Source organism: Gopherus evgoodei, chromosome 4 (assembly GCF_007399415.2).
Source record: "Gopherus evgoodei ecotype Sinaloan lineage chromosome 4, rGopEvg1_v1.p, whole genome shotgun sequence".
NCBI classification, from domain to species: Eukaryota; Metazoa; Chordata; order Testudines; family Testudinidae; genus Gopherus; species Gopherus evgoodei.
Window position 1 is genome coordinate 139,096,244 of NC_044325.1, and position 23,303 is coordinate 139,119,546.

The 23,303-nt window shown below is 49.9% G+C and overlaps 2 protein-coding genes across 2 annotated transcripts in view; one reads left to right on the top strand and one right to left on the bottom strand.

The window, feature by feature from the left end:
• Nucleotides 1–1,006: 1,006 nt before the first annotated feature.
• The window catches only part of MLN (motilin), a 61,670-nt gene continuing 39,373 nt past the window's right edge, over nucleotides 1,007–23,303 (top strand). The window contains exon 1 of the mRNA XM_030561361.1: nucleotides 1,007–1,281. The gene's annotated coding sequence lies outside the window, so the exon portion shown is untranslated. The remainder of the gene's footprint in view (nucleotides 1,282–23,303) is intronic.
• Nucleotides 8,576–17,061, bottom strand: LOC115650859 (blue-sensitive opsin). The gene is made up of 5 exons (XM_030561359.1): nucleotides 16,701–17,061; nucleotides 13,547–13,715; nucleotides 10,371–10,536; nucleotides 9,395–9,634; nucleotides 8,576–8,707 (listed from the first exon to the last, which is right to left on the bottom strand). The coding sequence occupies exons 1-5, from the start codon at nucleotides 17,059–17,061 to the stop codon at nucleotides 8,576–8,578; spliced, it is 1,068 nt and encodes a 355-aa protein (XP_030417219.1).

The window sequence follows — 23,303 nt, forward strand, 5'->3', positions numbered from 1 at the left end:
AACTCATAAATTGTTCGCCCTCTACAACACTGATAGAAAGAGATGCACAGTTGTTTGCTCCCCCAGGTATTAATACATACTCTGAGTTAATTAATAAGTAAAAAGTGTTTTTATTAAATACAGAAAGTAGGATTTACATGGTTCCAAGTAGTAACAGACAGAACAAAGTAAGTCACCAAGCAAAATAAAATCAAATGCGCAAATCTATGTCTAATCAAACTGAATACAGATAAGATCCTCACCAGTTCCAGAATGCTCCCGTTTACAGACTAATCTCCTTTTAGACTGGGTCCAGCAATCACTCACACCCATTTGTTCCAGTTTTTTCCAAGTATCTTGGGGGGTGGAGATGCTCTCTCTTTAGCCAGCTGAAGACAAAATGGAGGGGTCTCCCACGGGTTTAAATAGACTTTCTCTTGTGGGTGGAGAGCCCTTCCTCACCCTCATGCAAAGTCCAGCTCCAAAATGGAGTTCTCGAGTCACCTGGTCAAGTCACATGTCCATGCATGACTCACAATTTTTACAAGTAGCATCCATTGTTTACATGCTACCTTGAAGGTCCTCAAGTTAAGTAGACTTCTTATGTGGATTGGAGCATTCCAAGATCCATTGTCTTTTAAATGTTTCTTGATTAGGTACTTAATTTCAACATTCCTTTCTCCAGGAACTGACCAAATGCTCTGCTAAGGTTATTTAGGAATCAAGCCAATGCACAGCCAACATTCATAATTTTGAATACAAAAATGATACATGCATACAAATAGGATTAATACATTCAGTAGATCATAACCTTTGAAATATGTTACATGGCATATATAGCATAAAACACATTCTAAGCATATTTCCATAAAGCCTTATGGGAGATACCCTCTGCCCCCATCCTGGGCTGCAGGGAGAGGTGGGGCTCAGAAGAATGAGGTGAGTTCTAGGGTAGGCTGAGGAGGCCGGGTTATAGGTCGTATGGCTGGAGACCCCGGAACTGAAACCACTTAAAACGCCTCGCAGATGAGAGTATGGGGGGCAGGGTGGGTCGTGCCGCTCCCCTGCGTTAAATTGAATAAAGTTGACAGGCTGGTGCATAAAATCCATCTCCTTGGTTGTCCTCAGTTGCCACCAAACCTACGCCGAAGGATCTCAGCTGGAAGGCCAGGCTGCAGCACACCCATGGATTGAGGACACCACCCCATGGAAACCAGGGATGGGAGAAGCATCCTTAATGCATTGGGGGCTGGAGGCTCCGTGAGCTCATCATCCGTCGTGTCTCCGTTTTTTGCATAGCTCGTGAGTTAATTGTTCTGATTGCAGGGGGGGGCTACAGCGGAGTCCCCGGCTCTTTTTCTTCTACGGTGGCTTTTATTGTGTCTCACTCGCCTAGGTGGAGAATCTTTGACGTGGTATTTCTAGTTGCTTCAGGCCAAGAGAGAGAGAAAGGTAGTTGAGAAAAAGAGCAGCAGAAAGAGAATGAGACTGAGATCAGTTACTAGCCAGCTTGATAACAAATTCACTGACACAGGGAACAATTTTTCCCTGATGCTGCCAATTCGTTAATGACTGATGCTGAGGGCCCCAAAGGAGGGGAACTTTGACTCTGCAAAAAACCTTCTGCTGAAGCAGAATTGCTTTATTTAAGGCTACGTCAGGCATGTTTAAATATTAAAGGCTGAGCAATAATGGATGATATTAGCTTAGGTTGTAAGTGCCAGTCGGAGCCCTCATTTACCGAAGGCAAGTGGTTGTGGGCATGTGTGTGTTTGTTCCTGATTGTAGATAATGTGGGGAAATCTCTTAAGAACTCCAAGAGGGGTGGGAAGAGAGAGAAGGATTCAACTGTCTCTTACCTCAGTGATAAATCCCGAGTAATCCCAATGCAGTTACTCCAGATTTACGCTGGTGTAACAGAGCAGAATCTGACACCGATTCGGTACGGCCACTGATGTAAATCAACGTTGCTCCACTGACCTCAGCGGAGATCTGTGTCGCTGATCTAGGCTCATTGCTGACCTACCTTTATTACTAGTTATTTGTATAATGACAGTGCCTAAAGGCGCTGATCAGGATCGAGGCCTCATTGTGCAGGGTGCTGTACAACACACAGTGAGAGACCATCCCTGCTCTGACAGGCTTGCAAGCTAAATAGACTCTGGCTGGGAGGGGAAAGTGAGGCTCAGGGCAGGGGAAGGGGACACACAGCAGGTCAGTGGTAGCACCAGGGATGAGAGCCCGGTCTTCTGACGCGCAGTTCCGTGGTCTGCCCACTAGACTATCCTGCCTCTCTGCTTGAGTCTCTATTCAGCCTGACACAGTTTGAATATCCTATGTGGGGAGTGCAGGAGCCTTTGTCTCGTAATAAAACACCCTCATCGGCATATTAACATTTTGCACTTAGGAATAACGTGTGGCACCTGCAGGACATCCAAGATGGGAAGTCTAACATCATTCAATGGATCCTTTCTTGGCTGGATTTTCCTCTCACTTTAATGCAATGCAACTTCATTGACTTCATTGGTGTCACTTCTGATTTGCAGTTGCATATGTGAGAAGTGAATCCAGCTTCTCTGAGGCAGTCAGGGGTAATGCTAGTGCGGTTGCCCTGCATGGTGCTTTACAACAAGAGAATCACTTTAGTATAAGTGGCTGAGGCACACAACCCAGTTGATTAATTGTGCTGAAGTTGGGGGAGGCTCCCCAGCTGCTGGGAGCCTGATCCTGCGATGTGCTGTATGCCTCCTGTGAGGAAGAAAGCACCTTAAACTCTTGCTGGCTTTGCTGGGAGCTGAGGGTGCTCAGCGCCTTATAGGATTGGGAACTGTGGTCTACAACAGGGGTAGGCAACCTATGGCATGTGTCCCGAAGGCAGCACGTGAGCTGATTTTCAGCGGCACTATCACTGCCTGGGTCGTGGCCACTGGTCTGGGGGGCTCTGCATTTTAATTTAATTTTAAATGAAGCTTTTCAAACATTTTAAGAGCCTTATTTATTTACATACAACATTAGTTTAGTTATATATTATAGATTTATAGAAAGAGACCTTCTAAAAATGTTAAAATGTATTACTGGCACGCGAAACCTTAAATTAGAGTGAATAAATGAAGACTCGGCACAGCACTTCTGAAAGGTTGCCGACCACTGGTCGACAACCTCACCAGGATTAGGTGAAGCATGTTTGCACCCGAAGTGACTTGTCTGAGCATGAGGGATGCAAGATGTTGAGCTGTGATGGGGTCATCACATTCTACCCGGACGCAGCTTTCAGTTCCTCAGCAGTTCCCATCTCCCCCTGCTGAGGGAGCTGAGCCACTGACTCAGAAACCCCCCCCCACCACCATTCCCCGCACGGGATGTGGCGTTAGTTCTTTGTGGTTATGGAAGGAGACACTGCAGCAACACAGGCTCGCCATATAACCTTGACAAGGGCCTTGGGGGCTGGAACGCAAGCCTTTTTCCCAGTGCACTCAAACCTCCAGGACAAAGACACAGCCTACAGAGTAGGAATGCTGGAGTCTGGCTATGTGAAAGTTTATTTAACACTTGGCTTCTCGCCATGCATAAAGAGGCTTTGTAAATGACTAAGAATAACCCTGTGCTTCTACTGTCAAGCTCTTTGGGGCAGGGGACTGTCTTTTTTCCCGTGTTTCTCCAGCACTTGGCACAGGGAGGTTCTGGTCCATGATTAGGGTTCCTAGGTGCTAGGACAGTACAAATACAAATAATAATAGTGTGGGAAGGATTCTATTTTGTTTCCATACACAACGAGCAAAATCTGCCTTAGAGCTTAAGAGGAAGAAGTAGAGCTGGCTGAAAAACAGATTTTCTGACCCACCAAAAGAAATCAGATTTTGGGGAAAAAATAAATCCCATATTGGGGCAGAAAGCCAGAATTTCAAAAGTTTTTGCAAAATGAAATGCTGAGAAAAAATTAGTTTCAGGACAATCAAAATGTTTTGTACCATTTTAAACGTTTTCATTTTTTAAATATAAAATAAATTTAGAAATGAAAATTTGTTTTGAAACAAACAGTTGAATCTTTTTGTTCAGAAACAATCAAAACAAGATGTTTTGACATTTTGAAAACACTTTCCCCCCAAAAAAATTTAATGGAATATTGCAATCTGTAGTTTTGTGAAAAAAATTGGCTTTGACAAAATGGTATTTTTTTAACAGAAAACTGTTGTGACAAAAATTTCCCAACTAGCCTGTAGCCTGTTGTAGGCAAACAAGAAAAAAGAAACAAATGTTGGAAAGTCTACAGGAGAGAGCACAGTGTGTCTTGTTGCATAACATGCTGCAGCAACTCTGAACAAAAATGGCAGCTGCTGAGCGCAGCCTGCAGAGAAAACTCTTAGAAATTTAAAGGTGTAGGATGCAGAAAATGAAAGGCATCAAAGTTTCATAAGTGCATGCACAGATGGCAACGCTTTTAGTAGGTCATTGGGAGTGTGGTGGGTTCATTTCAGCTACTGCTGAAATATAGCTGCAGATAAAGGGCAGATGGAAAAGAACTACTCTTCTGTGCCAGTGAAGCACCATCCCCTGGAGTTGCTGGTACTAGTCCCCACTGAACAGAGTAATGGACCACATGAACCCATGGTCTGATCCAATGTGGTAGTTCCTGGGTTCCTGTGCTGTGTGCCAAGTCTATTTTGGTAATAGCGAGCTGTTCATTGAAACACTTGTATTGGGATAATTAACAAATGGAAAACAACAAGGTCTCCAGGGCCAAATTCAACCATTGGTGTAACCGAAAACAGAGGTTTGGCCACTTATGCTTTGGGGATTCGAGTGTTTTGTAAGATAGGCATGGTCCACATGTTAAATATCACAGACACAACAGCCAGTTATACACCTGGAAGGAACGGGAACTAGAATCCCTTTGGTTTCCCCGCACCAAATAATTCAGGCCTCTGCTGCTTAAGCTACTGGAAATATTGCCCAGCTGGTAGCAATAATTGGTCTTTTATCTTCTGTGTCAGCTGCCTGTTGAGGGTGACATGAGCATATGTAACTCTCTGGTCAGTGTATGCTACATGTCACCCTTTGTGCTTGATACACAGAGGAGCTACAGCTCTCAATATGCTAGTCTGGCTCTGTAGTGCACGCTTTTAGCCCTGGAGATCCCCGCTGTGTTGACTAAGATGGCAGCTGTCACACTAGACCCATTAGGAGATCCCAAACGGCTTGCCAGCTGGCCGCTTTGGCTGAGTGCCAAGCATGGCTCCCTCTGGAACCCATCGGTGCTGCTGCAAGCATTGCCCACTGGGAGGCGCTCAGGAGCAGCACTTCCCAGGGGTGCCTTGTGTGTGCACGCGTCCACAGTGAGCATATGAAGTAAAGCTTGGGGAGGGACAATCACTGAATCCTCAGGAAGGTCTGGCTACATCCTACCATAGAGGGGAAGAGGGGAATAAATGTGACGCCTAATTTCCCTTTCCATGACTTAGAAGCCCCCGGCTGAGGAATCAGACAGACGCACCTCCCTTCTTTGTGCTGCTGGTGTTTATTTTGGGTTTGTTTTTAATCCCTACTGTTCAACTTTACAAAGTCCTCACGCCGATACGTTGGTTTATGTATAAAATATGTACAGGAAAGCATTGCAGGAGCCATCGCGCCCTCTAGAGCCGGGCCGCGCAAGTGAAAGAGTGCTCCTCTCCTTGGAGGGGGACGATAGGGTCGAGAAATGTAACGATTTCCAAGTACATGAGCAAATATTTACAGGTGCCAAGACAAAAAATATATATATCTCCAGTGTTGTCTCCAGGAGAACTGGGAGCAGCAAAGCCCCCCTCACAGCTCCATTTGTGTTATTGATTTATAAAGACTATGTATATCGATTTTCACAGACCGTGCGTCTGCCAAGGATGCACAGCTCTGACTTTCGCTTGTGCTGGCAAGGGGTTGCAGAGACTGCTCCAGCCATGGATTTTGACACTCCTTGTTCTACAGCGTTATGGAACGATGCCTCTGAAACACTCCCGTGAGCTAGAGTAAATGCCACACAAACGGGGAGTCCATTCCAGGTGAGGGATGGGGGGAATCCAGCCTGGGCTTTCCCCAGGACTGTCCTGGTGTTAATGCAATGGAAGCAGGGCCACCCAGAGGATTCAGAGGGCCTGGGGTCTTCAGCAGCGGGGAGGCCCCCGTCGCCGAATTGCTGCCAAAGACCCGGCACTTCAGCATTGGGTCCCAGGGTGGAAGGACCCCCCCCCCCACGGGTCTTCAGGGCACTTCAGTGGTGGGTCCCAGAGCGGAAGGACTCCCTCGCCACCGAATTGCCACCGAAGACCCAGAGCAGAAGAAGCTCCGGGTGCCCGTGCCCCGTGAGTGTTTTCCAGGGCCCCCAGAGCAAGTGAAGGACTCCGCTCCAGGGGCCCTGAAAAACTATTGTGGGGACCTGAGGAAAACTGCCCCACTTCCCCCCCCCCCCCCGCCGCCCTGGCCGCCCTGAATGGAAGCCTAGGAGATGTCTTTGCAGGTAAAGATCTCCCTTTGAGCTGCTTAATTTATTTGGAGTAAATAGGAGAAGCTGGGCTGGATTTCTGTGCCCACCTGGAATGGATCCAGCTGGGCGATGTGCAAGTAGTTACAGCTTCTAATGGGATTTGGTGGTCAGAATGGCTTGTTAGACTGGGATGCCTTTAAGTAGCCATGAAAGATAGCTAAGCCAGATGTGAAATTAAAGGCAGTGGCCACCAAATGCTGTTCACTGACTCACTGTAACACAACTGAAAATGCTGATCTCTACACTAAACCCTGACGCCAGTGAACAGCAAAATCCCCACTGAACTGAATGGGACTGGGATTTGTCCCTCCATGTCTTCAAGCTTGTGGAGAACATAACATGGATTAAATCTAAAGCTGAGCAAGGGTTTCCCAGTACTTTAGCTTGAGGCACTGGGAAAAACCCTCCTCTACTTGAGTCTGGGTCTGGCTTAATCCCATTGTATTGCATCAGCTCTGCTTTGCTCTGTTCTGCTTGGAAATGGTGCAGAGGGAGGCATGCTGCCCTGCATGCAACCTCTCCAGTCCTCATGCAACAGCTTGGGGTGCAGCCAGGCAAAGAAACAAGGCAGCTTCCCTCCCAGCCCCTCTGTGAGTGAGAGGATAGGGAAGATAGTAAGGAACAGAGAGGGAATTACAGACGACAGAAACCTGCTCGTGAACTGCTGTTGTGTTCCATTGCAGCTTCCGACCAAGGAGAGAGCATAATGCCAGTAACCATGCGCTCTGGGGAGAATGCAAGGGATGGATGTCTTCCCGTCCTGAGTCCACTCACACACAGGCTTTCGGACCCGCATACGTGTGAGTGCTTTTACTTGTGCATGCATGTATTCGTAGACTTTTGTATACACACGCAATGTTGGTATGTGCTCACACATACTCGTGTCTGTACATACACCTAGTGCACAAGCGCTTTAGGCAGGGGGTTTAAAGCTAAACCAGAGTTTGCGCTCCCCACATTGTTCCTACTGGGCTGTCTTCCAGGATCCGCATTACTGGTGAGCTGGACTTTCCCTCTTGCACGGAATCATTTGCAGTGGTGCCGGATGGTAAATACACCCAAAACAATTCTCTGACCATTAAGAGCTATCCCCTCTCTGCTAGAAAGTTATACATGCTAGGACGCAGCTAGCATGACTGTAGCAGAGCGTGATACCCACAGCTGCTCCCACTGGCATTGATCCTGAATTATCATGGTCCGCTCTAGTGGACTGAGAATGAGAATGGGAGCCAGGAATTCCTGACTTCTAATCCTAGCTCTGCCACTGACCCCTTCTGTGGCCTTGGTCACATCACTTCACCTCTCCATCTTGCCATCTCTGCAATGGGTATAGTGATGCACAATCCAAAGGGGTGTTGTTTTAGAAATGGAGCCACAGCAGCAGCCATTGAGGACTGAAGCAGAGCTAAGAAATGATGCTACCGGCGTGTTATAGTTCTAAAAACACCCATCGAGCACCAGGGTGCTGGACAACTTCCCCTCCGTTGTATGTTACCAGTAGGGCTATTTCACTCCATGTGACACAAGCTGCCTCACAGAGTGTGACCCATGGGCAGCACAGCTCAAGGGGTTAGCTTCTGGGGCCACTCTCTCACCAAAACTCTTCAGCCCCTGCCAACCTAAATCACACTTTATTTTCTCAAATCTATGTGCACAAGGGGACAGGAGGTCATGAACAAGTGAGCGCAAAGGTCTGCACAAGTTGGTGCTGGCTTTGCATGAGTGTGTGGAGCAGGGCATGCAAGGGTTTGCGTGAGAAGGCTCAAAATTCATTAGTTGATATTTGCACAGGTGGCTGCCTGCACAAGTGGTTTGCATACGCACAAGTGAGCCTTTGCATAAGTGGGTTCCGTATGTGCACAGCTATTTGCAGGGGGGGGCACATTCAGTATTGACACCACTATTTTCACAGAGGAGGGCTCTCCTGTGCACACCTGAGCAGGTGTGATATGTGATGATGGAGTACAAGGGAGTAATTGCATGAGACAAGTTCGTGAACCAGAGGATACGTGGGTGCGTCAATTTCTACTTCTTGATCCCAGAGCGTGGCAGGTCCCCCAAGTTCAAACTGTCCATGATCTATGCTGGTGATACTTGACTGGAGGAGACCGAGGATACCTCAGTCTTGCTCTGGGATACAGTTGAGGAGACATCATCATCCCCAAAGGGATTCTTGCCGCAGCAGATTGTGGTGATCATGCAGTTACGGAACTGAATGGAGAGAGAGAGCAGTGGCACCTTTGAACAACACATACATCCACGATGGCCAGTGGAGCCGTCCATCTGATCACCAGACAAAGAGCACTTTACTGGGTTACATATAACACCTCGCCCACTACAGAGATGCTACCACCCCTGTGGTGAAATATGGCAGCTGTTCCAACTGCACAGGCAGCATTAAACAAATTAAGGCAGAAAGTGACAGGTACCAGATTCAATTGGAATTTGTTCTGGGGCTGGAATAGTGGGGGAGGTGCTATTAGGCGGGAGGAAGATGCATCTGCACAGCTGTGGTGAAGTTCACGACTGGAGTAGCAAGAAGACTGTAGGTCAGAATCAAGGTGCATTGGCAGCACCAACACAGGACTGGGGTAATAGAGGGGCTGTAGGTTGGGATTGAGGTGCGTTGGCAGAGCAGGGTGGTGTCCCAGGGAGCGGAGTAGCAGAGGTGCTGCAGGTCAGGATCAAGGTGCATTTGGAAAGCTGAGTAGAGGGAGACCAGCGATGGAATAGCAGGGGGGAAGCTGCAGGTCAGGACTGAGGTGCATTGGCTGGGAATGCAGAACTGTGAGAGCAGGGAGTGCTATAGGCCAGGTTCAAGGTATGCCCTGAGAGTTCTGGGGGAGGCCTAGGACAGGGACAGCTTTGGCAGGGAGGCTCTGGCCCTGGGAGTCTCACCTGTTTGTTCATGAGGACATAGATGACGGGGTTGTAGAGAGAGGAGCTCTTGGAGAAGAAGGCAGGCACTGACATGAGAGTAGCGGAGAAGTCCACCCCCTTGTTGGTGAAGATCCAGAACGCCACCAAGGCATAGGGTGTCCAGGCCATGAGAAAGCCCAGAACCATTAGGATCACCATGCGGGTCACTTCCCTCTCTGCCTTCTGGGTGCTTGCCGACTCCTGCTGCTGTGCAGCTGCCTGTGGGAATAGCAGAGGGCAGTGAGCCAAAGAGCACATTGCAGTGCTGAGCTGTGTCCCACCAGGCAAGCTAGAGAGAACTGGATATCTGACATGGCTGGAGTCGGGGAACAGGGAGCAGGTCTGAACCCATTTGCTGGGAAAGCTGACCCCTGGGCTGAAGACGTTTTAGTTAGTATTTTATTATGCCCAGAATGGATCTAACCTCTGCTCAGAACCTGGACTAGATCTGGAGCACAGACTAGATTTACACATGGAATGGCTCACACCCAAGGCAGCACGCACCCAGTCATAAAGTGCAGCTGATAAACTCTCTTACCTGGAGAAAGGAGAGGCTGAAACAGGCACACACCTGACCCTGTTTTGTGCTTGCAGAGAATCATCCCTGCTTTTGATCCCTCTGTGAGGCCCTGAGCCCCCTCACTGTCCGCTGATAAATTATGGATGTGAAATTTTACATCTCTTGCCTCTTTGCTAAGCCTGGGCCTGTCTCCAGAGGAGATGGGGTTGTGAACAGAGATAACACCGGGGGCGATTCATAGATTCCAAGGCAAGAAGGGACCACTGTGATTGTCTAGTCTGACCTGGCCAAACACATGTGGGCTTGTACTGCCCACCAGATGGTGCTGCTGGTGCTCCAAAGAGACTGTTCTCCAGCTGAGGACCAACACTCTCAATCCCCTCATGCTCGTTGCCTGTCTTCATCAAACCCTGAGCAGCTAGACGCGTATTCTACCTCTCGGACTTTACATATGAGCCGCCCGTAGGAGAAGAAGATGACCACCACTGGGATGACGAAGTGGACCGCGAACATGTAGACGACGTAGGATTCGTTGTGGTAGTCAGGGTTGAGAGTGTAGTAATCTGGGCCACAAGAGCACTGCATGCCCTCAGGAATGTATCTGCCGAGTGAGAGAGCAAGCAAAGCAGAAGGGTTAGGTCATGCATTTCACCGGGCCCTCCCCCGTATGCGGCCTTCGGATGGGGCTGGGTTGAAACAGGTGAGGTGACCTAAAGTCTCTGTGTCTGCAGCAAGATGTCTTGCCCATGGGCTGGAGAGCCTGCGGCTAAGCCAGCCCTTGATTACAAGATGAGCCCCACAGGAGAGCAACCAGGTGATTGCAGTATAAAAGGCAGCGGCACCTGCAGGCAGGGTGTGTTTGAGAGAGTAGCTGAGACTGCCAGAGGCAGGAGGAAGCCTGGCAGTAACCCGGGGAAGCCCAGAACACAGGAGATTGTGCGTTGCTGCAGCTGATGGAAGAAGCCAGGCAGAGAGCATGCCTGGCACTACAGAGCCCAAGCCAGGTAAAGCCTGTGGGTGGGCGCTGAAGAAGGGAAGATGAGGAACTTTGTCTGTGTTTGGACTTTTGAGTTCTGGTTTTAGACAAACTCCATTGCCAGCCTTTGGAGAACCGGGGAAGAGTGAATTCAAAGGTTCACTGGAGCCCGATTGAGTTTTTAGAGGCAGAACAGCCACAGCGGCAAACCTCGCCACGATGGGGCTCTCGGCAGGCAGTGAGCAGCCGCAGGGCTGCATTAGCAGCTCCCTGAGACTCTGAGAATGACAGCACCAGCCAAAGCCAATGGCGCTGTGGCCAGGCATTGTGTGTGCGCCTTCCAAATTTCTTGGCCCATGCCCTTCAGTCCTGACATGCAGTCCTCACCCTCTGCTATGCCAATCCTCAGCTCCCACGCCCAGCTCTGCCAAGGCATCCCTGCTGGCCTATTGGTGTGAGGCAGAGGTGCATGCGTCCACATGGGGCTCTGCTGAGCCTGCTGCACTCCTTCCCTGGGTGATGGGAGCCGTGGCGAAGCGCCGTGCCCCAGTGCCAGGCAGCCTGGGAGAGATCACGCAGGGACAGTGATTGATTCAGGAGAAGGCGGCATGTTTGCCGTTTGCTCTGCGCTGACACATTGCACTTGGACATGTAGACATCAGTTTGTTGTGACAGACGCTACCTCCCATGGGGAGCAGGCTGTTTATTCCTGTCCCTACAAGGCTGAGCATTTGGCTGCCAGGTGCCACCTGCTCTTTCTCCTGAGGAGCAGAGATGATGAGGAACCTATTATGGCTCAATGCAGATATGAACTCTGGGGTGTCCTAGATTCCCTGTTGCTGAGGAGTTGCGTCCCTGACCATCTTGGCTAATAGCCATTGATGGACCTATCATTAGTGCCTGTTTACATTTTTGCGTGTAGAATAAGACTCTTTCCCTAGGCTTTTCAGAGCATCCTATAGAATTCTATTGGTTTCATTCCTAGTCAGTTCTTTAGTGCTTCTCCATAAAGACAGAGATTTTCAGGGGGGCATGTCCCAAACTAAAAACCCCTCTGATATTTCTTAGTTTATCAGATTTTGGGTTTCTGTGACTCAAAAGCAGCTTTGTCACTTTAATAGCTGATGTCCTGATCCCTGCAAAGTCACATAAGTAAATTGACTTCAATGGGTTTGCTGCCAGGAGTAAATGTTAGTCTTTTTCGGGACCAGGTCCCAAATTTGTGCAGCAGGAGGGCTGTGGCTTTACCTGTGCTGGAGGGGAAATGACAAGTGAATTCATGTGAAAGGCACCAGATTGACAGCCCTCCTTAATGCTCAAGTCCTGTGTTTATCCACAAAGCCTATACAGCAGAGGCTTCCCATACTGTGCTTCAGTCCTGGCCAACATGATATTCGGGCTCAACTTGAAACGATAGGGTCCACGCCACGTGTAATCTTAATCTTAATTCATTGGTTTAACTGAGAGTTACTGTCGTATGTAAGGATTAGCACTGGGAGCTGCCATTGCAGGATTGGGCCCAAACTCTTCTTCACTCCGAATTCTGCTCTAGCTAGGTTAGTCTGCAATGACTGCTGGAATGGGGACAAGCATGTGCACGGCTGGCTCTCCAGAGGAGAACACAGCTGTTCGACGGAGTGCAGCTGATGGCCTATGGCATTAGACAATTGCATTATGAGCAGACCATGCTTCCTCCAAGCTCACAAGCAAGTACAGAGAGTCTCTTCTCTCTTTGTTTGGTGGCCTGGGCTCCTTTGTCCCTTCCCTTCTGTGGTAGCGAGCAAAGAGCATATAGGTCTGTATTTGCCCTTGCCATGGTTAGTTCTCACTTCCTGTGGTTGGGCTGATGCACAGAGCTTTCAGGACAAAAATAGCAGGGGAAGGGGTTCCAGGCTGGGATTGTGGTGTCCCAGCAGAACTCTGTGTGGGACTCAGAACTGGAATAGCAGGCGGTGATGATGGGCCAGAATGAAATGCATTGGCAGAGCTGGGGTGAAACCCGGGACTATCAGGAGATGCTGAAGGTCAGGACTGAGGTGGTGCATTAGCAGCGCTGTGTGTGGAGAATCTAGACAGGAATAGCAGAGGGAGCAGTAAGGTAGGACAGAGATGCTTTGGCAAAGCTGTGTGAGGAAGCTTGTAATGCCCAGATGCTGGAGGTTACATTTTCAGGAAGGATCCCGAAGCTCATAGTCTGATTCTGCTCTCAATAGTGCTGGCGTAAATCAGGAGTAAGTCCATTTAAGTCAATGGCATTACCCCAGTATAAACCCAAGGAACACAGATCAGGTTCAGATCCATAACCGCTTTTCCTCCCTTGGTATCCTGCTATTAATTGCTTTATCTCGTTAGACTGACCTCACACTTGGTAAAGCAACCCCCATCCTTTCATGTATTTATACCTGCTCCTGTATTTTTCACTTCATGCATCTGATGAAGTGGGCTCTAGCCCATGAAAGCTTATGCCCAAATAAATGTGTTAGTCTCCAAGGTGCTACAAGGACTCCTCATTATAATTGCTTCTGTGCTTCAAGGCTAATGCACAGGGGGGTGCCTGGGTATTTGGGATTCGAGTATTTAGACAGCAGTCTTTGTCTGGATGGTGTAAATAATGTCTGTGTTTTGTATTACTCACCTGGACCAGCCAAACAGGGGTGGAGCAGCGCAGGAAAAGGCCATTGCCCAGGTAAAACTGATGCCCATCAAGGCATGGGTGGCAGAGAAGCGGAAGTTGCCCATGGGCTTACACACCACAATATAACGCTCTATGGCCAGGACGACCAGCGACCACAGGGCCACCTGACCTGGGGGAGAAAGAGACAGATAGGGCAATCTAACATGAGTGAGCTGTTCAAGGATTTGGGGAACAAGAAATTGTCTAAACCTGCTCTTTTCTGAATAGAGGGGAAGCATGGTCTGTTGGGTACAGTACAGGATCAGAGTTGGGTCACGGGACTGAGATGGACTCAGTACCCTGCAGCCTCCCCATCTCACCATGGCTTGAGCAGAGTCTGCCTTTACAGAGCCCGAGTCTGCCCCCAAAATGGCCATAGAAAGTGCTCAAGGGCCGATATGAGTATCTAAATGTCTTGTTTAGAGCCCGGGTCATTTGTCATCCCCTAAAGTCAATGGGCCAAATCTTGACCTGGTGTAAGGAAGCACAGCTCCAGGCGTGAACCCTTGTTTGCACCATGTCTGAACCTGTCCTGATGGCTCCAAGAGTCTAAATGGGTATTTGGTATGTGCTCCCACTGCAGGAGAATGAACCCGGACAGGTCCTGGTGTGTTTATTTGTCAAAGGATAATCAAACCTTAGGGGATTATGAGCCTTTAGCCTGTGCTATAAGCCTGTTAATGCTCCCAGCACGTGCTCATCTGCTGATAGCTACACCTTCTGCTCAGCTTTCGTGAAGAACGGTAACTCTTGCTGCTTCCCTTTAGTATAAACTTTCTTCTTCCTTTCCCCCCCAGTTGGGACCCTCCTTGTTCTTTGCTGGGTAGAAATGGAAAGCCTGGATAAGACAGAGGGCCTGAAAGAGTGTGAAAGATTAGAAGCTGTTGTCAGGCACAGAGATGGGGTCTTTTCACTGAAGGAATTAGTGATGACACTAAGTGGCCCTTCTTCTTCTCCCTAATATAGACCCGCCCCATTTCCAATCCCTGGCATAGACCGGATTCTTTGAGCCTCTTTTCCTGGTGGCAGGAATATCCCCATTGCCTCAAATGTGTTCAGGAGTGAAAATTACCCGGTGAATTTTTAGCCATTTTTTTAAAAAACTCCTGGCATTGATTGCAAACTGTTCCTTTCAAGAATTTGCTCTCTGATCTGTGTTCAGTTGGCCAGATAAGTCACCAGGTATCATCTCTCTTTGCTGGTTGGATGAGCACAGAGATGTAAAATTAATTCATGCTGCTTGAAAATGGATTTTTTTTTTTTGCAAGCAGTTGTGCCACTGAGATTCAATCGCAACCCTGCCTGCAGGAGTGAAAGATCAAAGAGCCACGAATGTGGTCAGATCAGCTGGGTTTGAAAATGCCACTGGATAGTCACTGGAAAATTTCTGCTCTACTTGCGCAGCTCTGTTCAAAAATACAGACTGAATCCTGGTTCCACTCCTTGAGACTGACCATGTCATTTTTCCTCTTCTTGAGAGCAACCACATATTCCTTCAGCTCCCGAATGCACAATTAACCTTCACACTGCTCCCAGATTTAGACCTTTTCTCCTCTTTCATAAGCACCAAACTCCTCTAGCCCAGAGGAGACTCATTTTCTCTTCCCAAATACGGATGGGCTCATTTTATCCTTTTCTGATACTGATTGGCTCTTCCTTTTCCTCCCAAATATCGACCTGCCCCTTCTCTTGTATAAAAAACCTGCCCTTGCTCCAAACTGCAGCATCATTGCTGTAAGATGCATTGCTTTGGACCATTGGTTTTATGTAACAGTGAGAGCATCTTCCGCTGGGAACCTGGGACAATTTTACATGCTCCTGGAGTCTTACTGTTGCACCAAACATTTTTTGTATTTCCCTGGTTATCGATGTCTTCCATTTCTCCACGGAACGGGAACAATGGGAGGTAAGTTTCCCACATGCTGTTCCCCATTCTAAAAGAACCACCCTAAGGGAATTTGAGTCTCTTGGACCTTTCTAGTCCTTGACCCTTCTGCTGAGGCTACTGACAAGGGGCTCCAATTTATGTTGGCTGTGATGCTGCCTGCCAGGGGATAAAGACTCACCTACCCACCCATTTGACACAGACTGCTGACTTGGACTCCGATGTGGTATTAAGGTCTGGCCGGGTTTGACATGACTGGCATAGCCCAGGAAGTAAACACTTTCATATTAGGGGGCAGTATTCAAACCTGGGCATCTGCATTCAGGTGCTCAGTTCTGTACATGAGTGAGTGCTCCCAGTAGCACTGCAGATGCTCAAATGCACCTTTGAGCCACCTAAACCGGATAGCTCCAGGTCAGACTGTGGAAGGAAGAGTCATTTTCAATCAGGCTGCCAATGAGTGACCTGCTGGGAGGGGCTTCTGCACAATTTTCAGCAGGGCTCATTCTAAACAGTGGTGGAGGATCTTGCTAAGACCATGGCAGTTTCCAGATTAATCTCAAGATGTGCTTGACTTTGTGTAGACCCCAGCGATGGGCTCAAACCCAGCTCTTCCCAATTCAAACACTCCTGAACTTTGGGTCCCAGATCCTTAGCTGAACTTTGCAGCTTGGGCTGATTTCTTTTCATTGCCACCTTTCTGAAACTCCTGACGTGGTTGCAGTCGTCACGGGCTTCCAGGACAATTTTTAAAAGTTCCCAATCTACTTTGGGCCTGGCTCGTAGCTTGTCACTGTGCTGGTTCTCAAGTCACTGTGCCATACTGATGTGGTACCTTAGTATTACAATGCAACATCACCCTTCTGGAAGTGGCATAATGTACTGATGCCGCATAAAACATGCCTGCACTGCAATTTGAAATTAGGGCTGTCATAGCTAGCTTAGGTACCAGAGCAGTGAAGCCGTGGCAGCACGGGGCTGTACCTGGAACCTTGGGTAATTACTTGCATGTCTAGCCCGTGCCGAAATATGCACTGTCTAGCCCACTAGTGCAGCCAAGCATGTTTCAATGGGGAGAAACAGATTGCATGCAATCCATCTGCCTGGACAGCATGCTTCCAACTGGAAATAAACCCAGGGCAAACTAGACCTTCCTTCCTCCAGCCAGGCAAGCGCATGCATCATTCCCCCTTCCCTGCCCGCTCCCAGCTCCCCCAGCTGAGCTCTTACCTCCCAGCGTGGCAAAGAAGCCCTCCACGGCACAGCCTATGGGCCCGAAGATAAAGTAGCCATTCCAGGCCGTGGAGAAGGTGACGGTGAAGCCAAAGCAAGCCATGAAGAGATCAGCCACCGCCAGGTTGACCAGGATGTAGTTGAGTGGCTGCCGCAGCTTCTTGTGCTTGAAAGTGACAAGGAGGGTGAGGAAATTGATGGGGAGCCCGGTGAAGATGAGAAAGAAGATATAGCAGCACACGATTCGGTACTTCCAGGGTTCGGCTAGGTAATACTGTGGGTACTCAAAGGGGCTCCGCACCAGCCCTGTTTTATTGGAGAATGGCACATAGAAATTGATACCTTCTGTCCCGTTCATCCTTCTGTTATTTTAGCGGCTGCTCTTTATTATTTAATTGTTTCTGTCTCTTTTCAAAACCAATTTAATTTTATTGTCAACCTCAATACAAAAAAATCCCCCCACCCCCAACAGAAATCCTTAAGAGAATGCAGAGCTGGTGTGGTGTCCCTCATCTACATCCCAGGGCTGGCAGCGCCAGGATCCCATGGGGGTTTTTATATCCTTCGCCCACTTCTGCTGGAGTGGAGGAGGGAGTGAGGGTGGGAGGAGAGGATTAGGGTCTAGGCTAAGTTTGTATGACAAGGACAATGGGATTGAGAGGGGTTGATGGTTTAAGCGCCTTCTAAGCAGCTAGTTGGCCCCAAAACCTGCCTTAAGGCGTATTAATTTCCATTAAGTGTTTAATATCTTTGAAGGAATTTGGTTTATTTGGAAGTGAGGTGAGGCAGGAGCAGAGCTGTAAATTGGCAGGTGGTAACCAGGAAAGAATGATAGGTAGGTAGAACGATATAACAGAGACAGGAGTATTGGAGAGGGATTTCTGTACCCACTTGAATTCGACCTAAATGGTAGCCCTTGTGACTGCCCAGTAGCTAAGAAGGTGAGCTGGTCAAATTATTTGAGCGGAAGGATTGTTTGGAAGTTAGTGCACTGGCTTCAGACTTGGGAGACCCAGGTTAAATTCCCAGCTCTGCCACCAACACCCCATGTGGCCATGGCTAAGTCACTTAGTCTCTTTGTGCCTCACTTTCCCATCTATACAATGGGTTCTGTTCCACAGGGTTGTGGGGGGGGGGGGGTTAGTGGTTAGTGTAGAGGATGGGGAGTCAGGAATCCTGGGTTCTATTTTTTACCTGATTCCAGCTTCTGCAATTGTATTTGTTAGTTGCCAATATTCAGCAAATAATTTGGAAAAGCAATTTCTGACTGCTGGGTTGTTTGTAATCTGCTTGCTTGGACTGTTCAGTATTTGATATTTGCTGTGTATGTTTGGTCACTTAAGTTGCATGGTATTTTTTCTGCTCCCTGACTGGTTTGCTGTCTGAAACTTCAGACAGAAAACAATGACTCTCACCCTTCCAATGTTCAGATTAGTAGTTGTTCATGCTGAAATTTGTGAAATGTATGGATTTCATGAACATCTGAATATTCAAACAGTGCAAGTTGTGCTGTAATAGTGAACTGGATTCTGAGCAGAATCAGATCCTCTCACTGCAGGTTCTGGCCTCATAATAGGGACTGCAGAAGCAGCAACACTTGGATTTTGGATCATAGCTGCAGCGCTTGGGAAACCTGAACCCACACCCAAACTGTGTCACGATGGAATGGCATCTGCATAGGCGCCTTGGAACATTGCAACATTAAATGTACTTGGGTCTCATCAGCTTTGGGCATGTCCACATGTTGGAAAGCAACCGGCCTTCTGTTTTCAGAGGACTCTCCTTGACCAGCCACTCCTGTCCAGAGCCAGCTCCTGCCTACCTTCTGCCCTTCAGGAGGAAGTTATTATCATTGTTATTTATTGGGGTGTGTTCTGATAGACTCTACTAGTCCTAGTTATGCCCAGGAACCAGTCGTGCTTGGCACTGTACAAACACAGAACGAAAAGACTGTCCCTGCCCCCAAAAGTTTATAGTCTAAGTAAGTTTGGGGGTATCTAGGCTGACATCTCAATTGAATTAGTTTGTAAGCCAAATGCTGTTGCGATGCCAGGCTGCGAAATGGAACTAGCAAGAACAAATGCAGATGGTTCTGCCGGGCTTTCATTTCCATGCAATCCTTTCTCACAGCCCATGCTGCAGCTTAGCTGGGAGGTGGATTGCACTGGGTCTTCGTTGCAATTAGGTTTCTGAAATATGTAACTGAACTTCTGATCCTCCACTTGGAAAACCCTAGTGCTTTGAAGGGATATAGTGAGTGGGAAGCATCTCCTCCTTTCCCTCACCCTCCTGCTGCCCTGCCTTGGCGGTGAGATTTTTTTAAAAAGGATATCATGGAGCCAGATCCATCCACTCATTCCGCACAGACTTCTGGAGGAACAACTACCAGAGGGTAATTAGTTCCATTGCCTACTGGAGAGTTGTTGAACCAGAACCCTGGGCATGTTCAGCTCTGAATCCAAACTTTGTAGTTTGGGACCATCTCTGTCAGATGGATCTGAACCAGAACTCCAGCTCTGAACCTTCTCAGATTTTACAGAAGTTAGAATCTGGATCAGAACTACATGGCTAAATCTCTAAGCATTTCCAAACTGACCTGGATTCAAACCAGTGATTTAGAAGTGAAAAGCTGTATAGGCCATTTCCCATGCCCTGCCCTATCATGTCATTTTGCTCTGGAGATTCCGAGAACCACGTCTTCAAAGAGATACATACCAACAAGCGTGCACATGACCTGGGTGCAGAACCCCCAGCATGTCAAAGTCCCAAGCATGCGTTTGCACATGTGTTGTTAAAAGGGTTGGTTCATATGTTTAATCCCCTTGAGCCAAACAGTCTGTAACCTGAATTTTATTAAAAATGTTTCTGGTTTGTCATTGGTAGAAAGATCATATCTTCCCAGGTCAGGAATGGGAGACCATTGTGAAGTCAGTGAAGTATCACTGTCCCCATTTTACAGATGAGTAAATCAGGGTGTATTGAGACATCACAATGAATTGTTATCAGAGCTGGGAATAGAATGCAGGAATCCTGACTTCCATGCCCAGTCCCACCTCTTCTCACTAGTAGGTCACATATCCTCCCAGCTGTGGAAATAGAACCCAGAAGTCCTGACTCCCAGTCCTGTCGTGCTGTAACCCTAGAGAACACTTTATTTAAATCAGGCTAGGCCAGAGGTTTTCGATCTTTTTTCATTTGCAGACCCCTAAAACATTTCAAATGGAGATGCAGACCCCTTTGGAAATCTTAGACATAGTCTGTGGATCCCCAGGGGTCCCTAGACCACAGATTGAAAACCGTGGTATAGACAGTAGATGACTCCTATTGCCTCTGACACACCCAAGTGGCCTGATCCTGCTGGAAGTCAATGGCAAAACTCCCATTGTGGTCTGTAGTCACCCCTACTTCTACCTGGAGGTGCAGTAAAGGTCACCGGGTTTCCCAGTGGTGCCTCCATTCCTGCACTCTGCTCCCCTTCTCAGGCTTGGGAAGCCAATCAGCGTCACAGCTTTGCAAGGACTTGGGGCGGTGTGATGCAGTAGGGACTGTCTGTGTGGGGAGTGGGAGAGCAGGGGAGGATTTTAGGGGATGGACGATGCCAGGGCCTGTAACCTGAGCTAGGTAAGGGAGGGGAAAGGTCAACACCTTTGCCCGGGAAGGGGAACAAAGGAAGGGAGTGGCAGGAGGGAAGCAGTTTGAGTTTGGGCTTGGGCCTGTGTGGGCGGAATTCAGGGTATCCTAGCTAGGATCCAAGCACCCTGAAAGCCCAGAAGGACTCGATGGAGGGATCCTGACTATGCCTGCAAGCTCTGCTGTAACCGGTGTTCCTCTTGTCCAATAAACCTTCTGTTTTACTGGCTGGCTGAGAGTCACTGTGGGTCCCAGGAAGAGGGGTGCAGGGCCGGACTCCCCACACTCCGTGACAACTGGTGGCAGCGGTGGGATATACTGCACCCCGTGGACGGCGCTTCCTGCAGTAAGTGACTGGGGAGCAGTAAAACGAAGGGGTGATTAACCCCTGGGAGTGTGTGCCCAGTGAGAAGGACTTTGCAGTAACAGGGTCCCCCGGGGGATTGCAGCGAGCGGTCCCAGGGGCGCAGGAGTCTGCAGCTCGACCCTGGCAGAGAGGTGGTGACCTCACGAAGGGCTGGTGCACTAGGGGTCCCCCTGGAAACCGTGGGGAGCGGAGAGCACCCTGGCCTGTGAGTGGCCAGCAGGAAGATGTATGCCAAGCGGCACAAGTGTGACCTGGTGGAGCTGTGCAAGCAGAGGGGGCTGCACCCAGGGAGGCTCAGCAAGGACCAGCTGATTGCCCAGCTGGAGCAGGGAGACCGCACGAATGAACGGAGCCCTGTCTCTGAGGGAAGCAGCCGGGCAGATGCAGCGCAGGCACCAGTGTCTGTCCCCGCTGGGAGTGGTCAGCCGGCGGACGAGGGCTTCCCGAGACCCCCCCTTCCTAGGCGTAGGGGAAGGGCAGGGAGGAGCCCAGTGTATACCGAGGGCACCGTGACACCCACGGCCAGCAGGGGAGCCTCACGGCGAAGCTCACCCCCCAGCAGGGGATCCTCCCAGCGACGCTCGGCATCCGTGGAGCGGATGCGGCTGGAATATGAAAGGGAGCTGAGACGGGAGGAGCTCGAGTTAAAGAGGCGAGAGCTGGAGGAGAAGGAGAAACAGCGTAAACATGAGCGGGAGGAGAAGGAGAAACAGCGTAAACATGAGCTGGACCTGGCCCGGCTGAGGAGCAGTGAGGCCCCAGCTGCGGTGAGTGAGGGGGGACCCAAGCCTACAAAGAGCTTTGATAAGCACTTGCTGCCCCGGCGTAAGGAGGGGGAGGACATAGATACCTTCCTGACGGCCTTTGAGAATGCCTGCGAGCTGCACAGGGTTGATCCTGCAGACAGGATCGCAGTTCTCACCCCCTTACTGGACTCCACAGCCGTGGAGGTGTACAGCCGACTGAAAGGGGCAGAGGCAGGGGACTACGAACTGTTCAAACAGGCCCTGCTCCGCGAGTTTGGGCTGACTCCTGAGATGTACCGGAAAAAGTTCCGGAGCCAGCGTAAAACCCGTGAGGTCACATACCTACAACTGGTCAACCGGGCGCAGGGGTATGCCCGCAAGTGGACGGCTGGGGCCCAAACTAAAGAGGACCTGCTTGACCTATTCATACTGGAGCACCTGTACGAGCAGTGCCCGTCCGACCTGAGGCTGTGGTTGATGGACCAGAAGCCGGAGAACCCGCAGCATGCAGGCCAGCTGGCCGACCAATTTGTGGACAGTCGGGCAGGGGATGGCAGGGAGGAGTCTCGAAGGAGCAGGCCTGCCTCAACGCAGAGAGAGAGTCATCATGGGACCTCCCAAAGGGGACCTATGGAGAACCCCCCCAAAAGGGGAACATCCAGCGGCAGGTCCCTCCGACCCACACAAGGGGACCCACGAGATATGGGCTGCTATCGCTGTGGCCAACGAGGTCACATACGGGCCCAGTGCCCCAAGCTCAGGGACAGACCAAGCAGACCCAACCCGCAGAGGGTGGACTGGGTAAAAATCCAATCGGAGGAGGGGCTACATTCCCAGGAAAGGGGGGCTGGCAACATACCACCTGTGGATGCTCCAGGCTCCGGGTTTTTGGTTTACCGGGTGGGCGCGGGGCTGCCCCTCCGGAAAGAGTGCATTGTTTCCCTGGAAGTGGATGGGAGGAAGGTCACTGGGTACTGGGACATGGGTGCAGAAGTGACGCTGGCCCAGCCCGAGGTGGTGGCCTCAGATCGGATGGTGCCCGACACCTACCTGACCCTGATGGGCGTGGGTGGGACCCCATTCAAGGTACCCGTGGCAAGGGTACACCTGAAATGGGGGGCCAAGGAGGGCCCCAAGGATGTGGGGGTACACCAATATTTGCCCACTGACGTGTTAATGGGAGGGGACCTTGAGGACTGGCCTAGTAACACCCAGAGTGCCCTGGTCGTGACTCGTAGTGAGAGTCGGCAAAGGGCACTGCTCCCCGACAACGGGGAAGGTACTCGACCCGAGGTGCAGGACCCTAACCCAGGGAGCGGGGAACGCCCAGGGGCACGGTTCAGAGAGGCTGCGGCCTCAGACCCAGCCAGCAAGAGAGAGCCGGTCCCCATCCCTGTCCCAGCTGCTGAGTTCCAGGCCGAGTTGCAGAAAGATCCCTCCTTGCGGAAGCACAGGGACCGGGCTGACCTTAGTGCAGTACAGACCATGAGGAGAGGTTGCAAGGAGAGGTTCCTGTGGGAGAAGGGGTTCCTGTACCGAGAATGGGCTCCCCCAGGGGAAGTAGAGTCATGGGGGATCAGGAGGCAGCTGGTGGTTCCCCAGAAGTTCCGTCACAAGCTGTTGTACCTGGCCCATGACATCCCTCTCGCAGGGCACCAGGGAATCCGGCGTACCAGGCAGAGGCTGCTACAGAACTTTTACTGGCCTGGGGTCTTTACCCATGTCCGACAGTACTGCCAATCCTGTGACCCCTGCCAGAGGGTGGGGAAGGCCCGGGACAAGGGGAAAGCGGCTTTGAGGCCTTTACCCATCATAGAAGAACCTTTCCAGAAGGTGGCCATGGACATAGTGGGACCC

Coding starts and splice junctions, on each gene's coding strand:
- LOC115650859 (XM_030561359.1), bottom strand. CDS start 17,061: ATGAACGGGACAGAAGGTATCAATTTCTATGTGCCATTCTCCAATAAA. Junction 13,716..16,700: donor CTTCTTTGCCACGCTGGGAG/GTAAGAGCTCAG, acceptor TTTCTCCCCCAG/GTCAGGTGGCCCTGTGGTCG. Junction 10,537..13,546: donor CCCCTGTTTGGCTGGTCCAG/GTGAGTAATACA, acceptor CTCACTCGGCAG/ATACATTCCTGAGGGCATGC.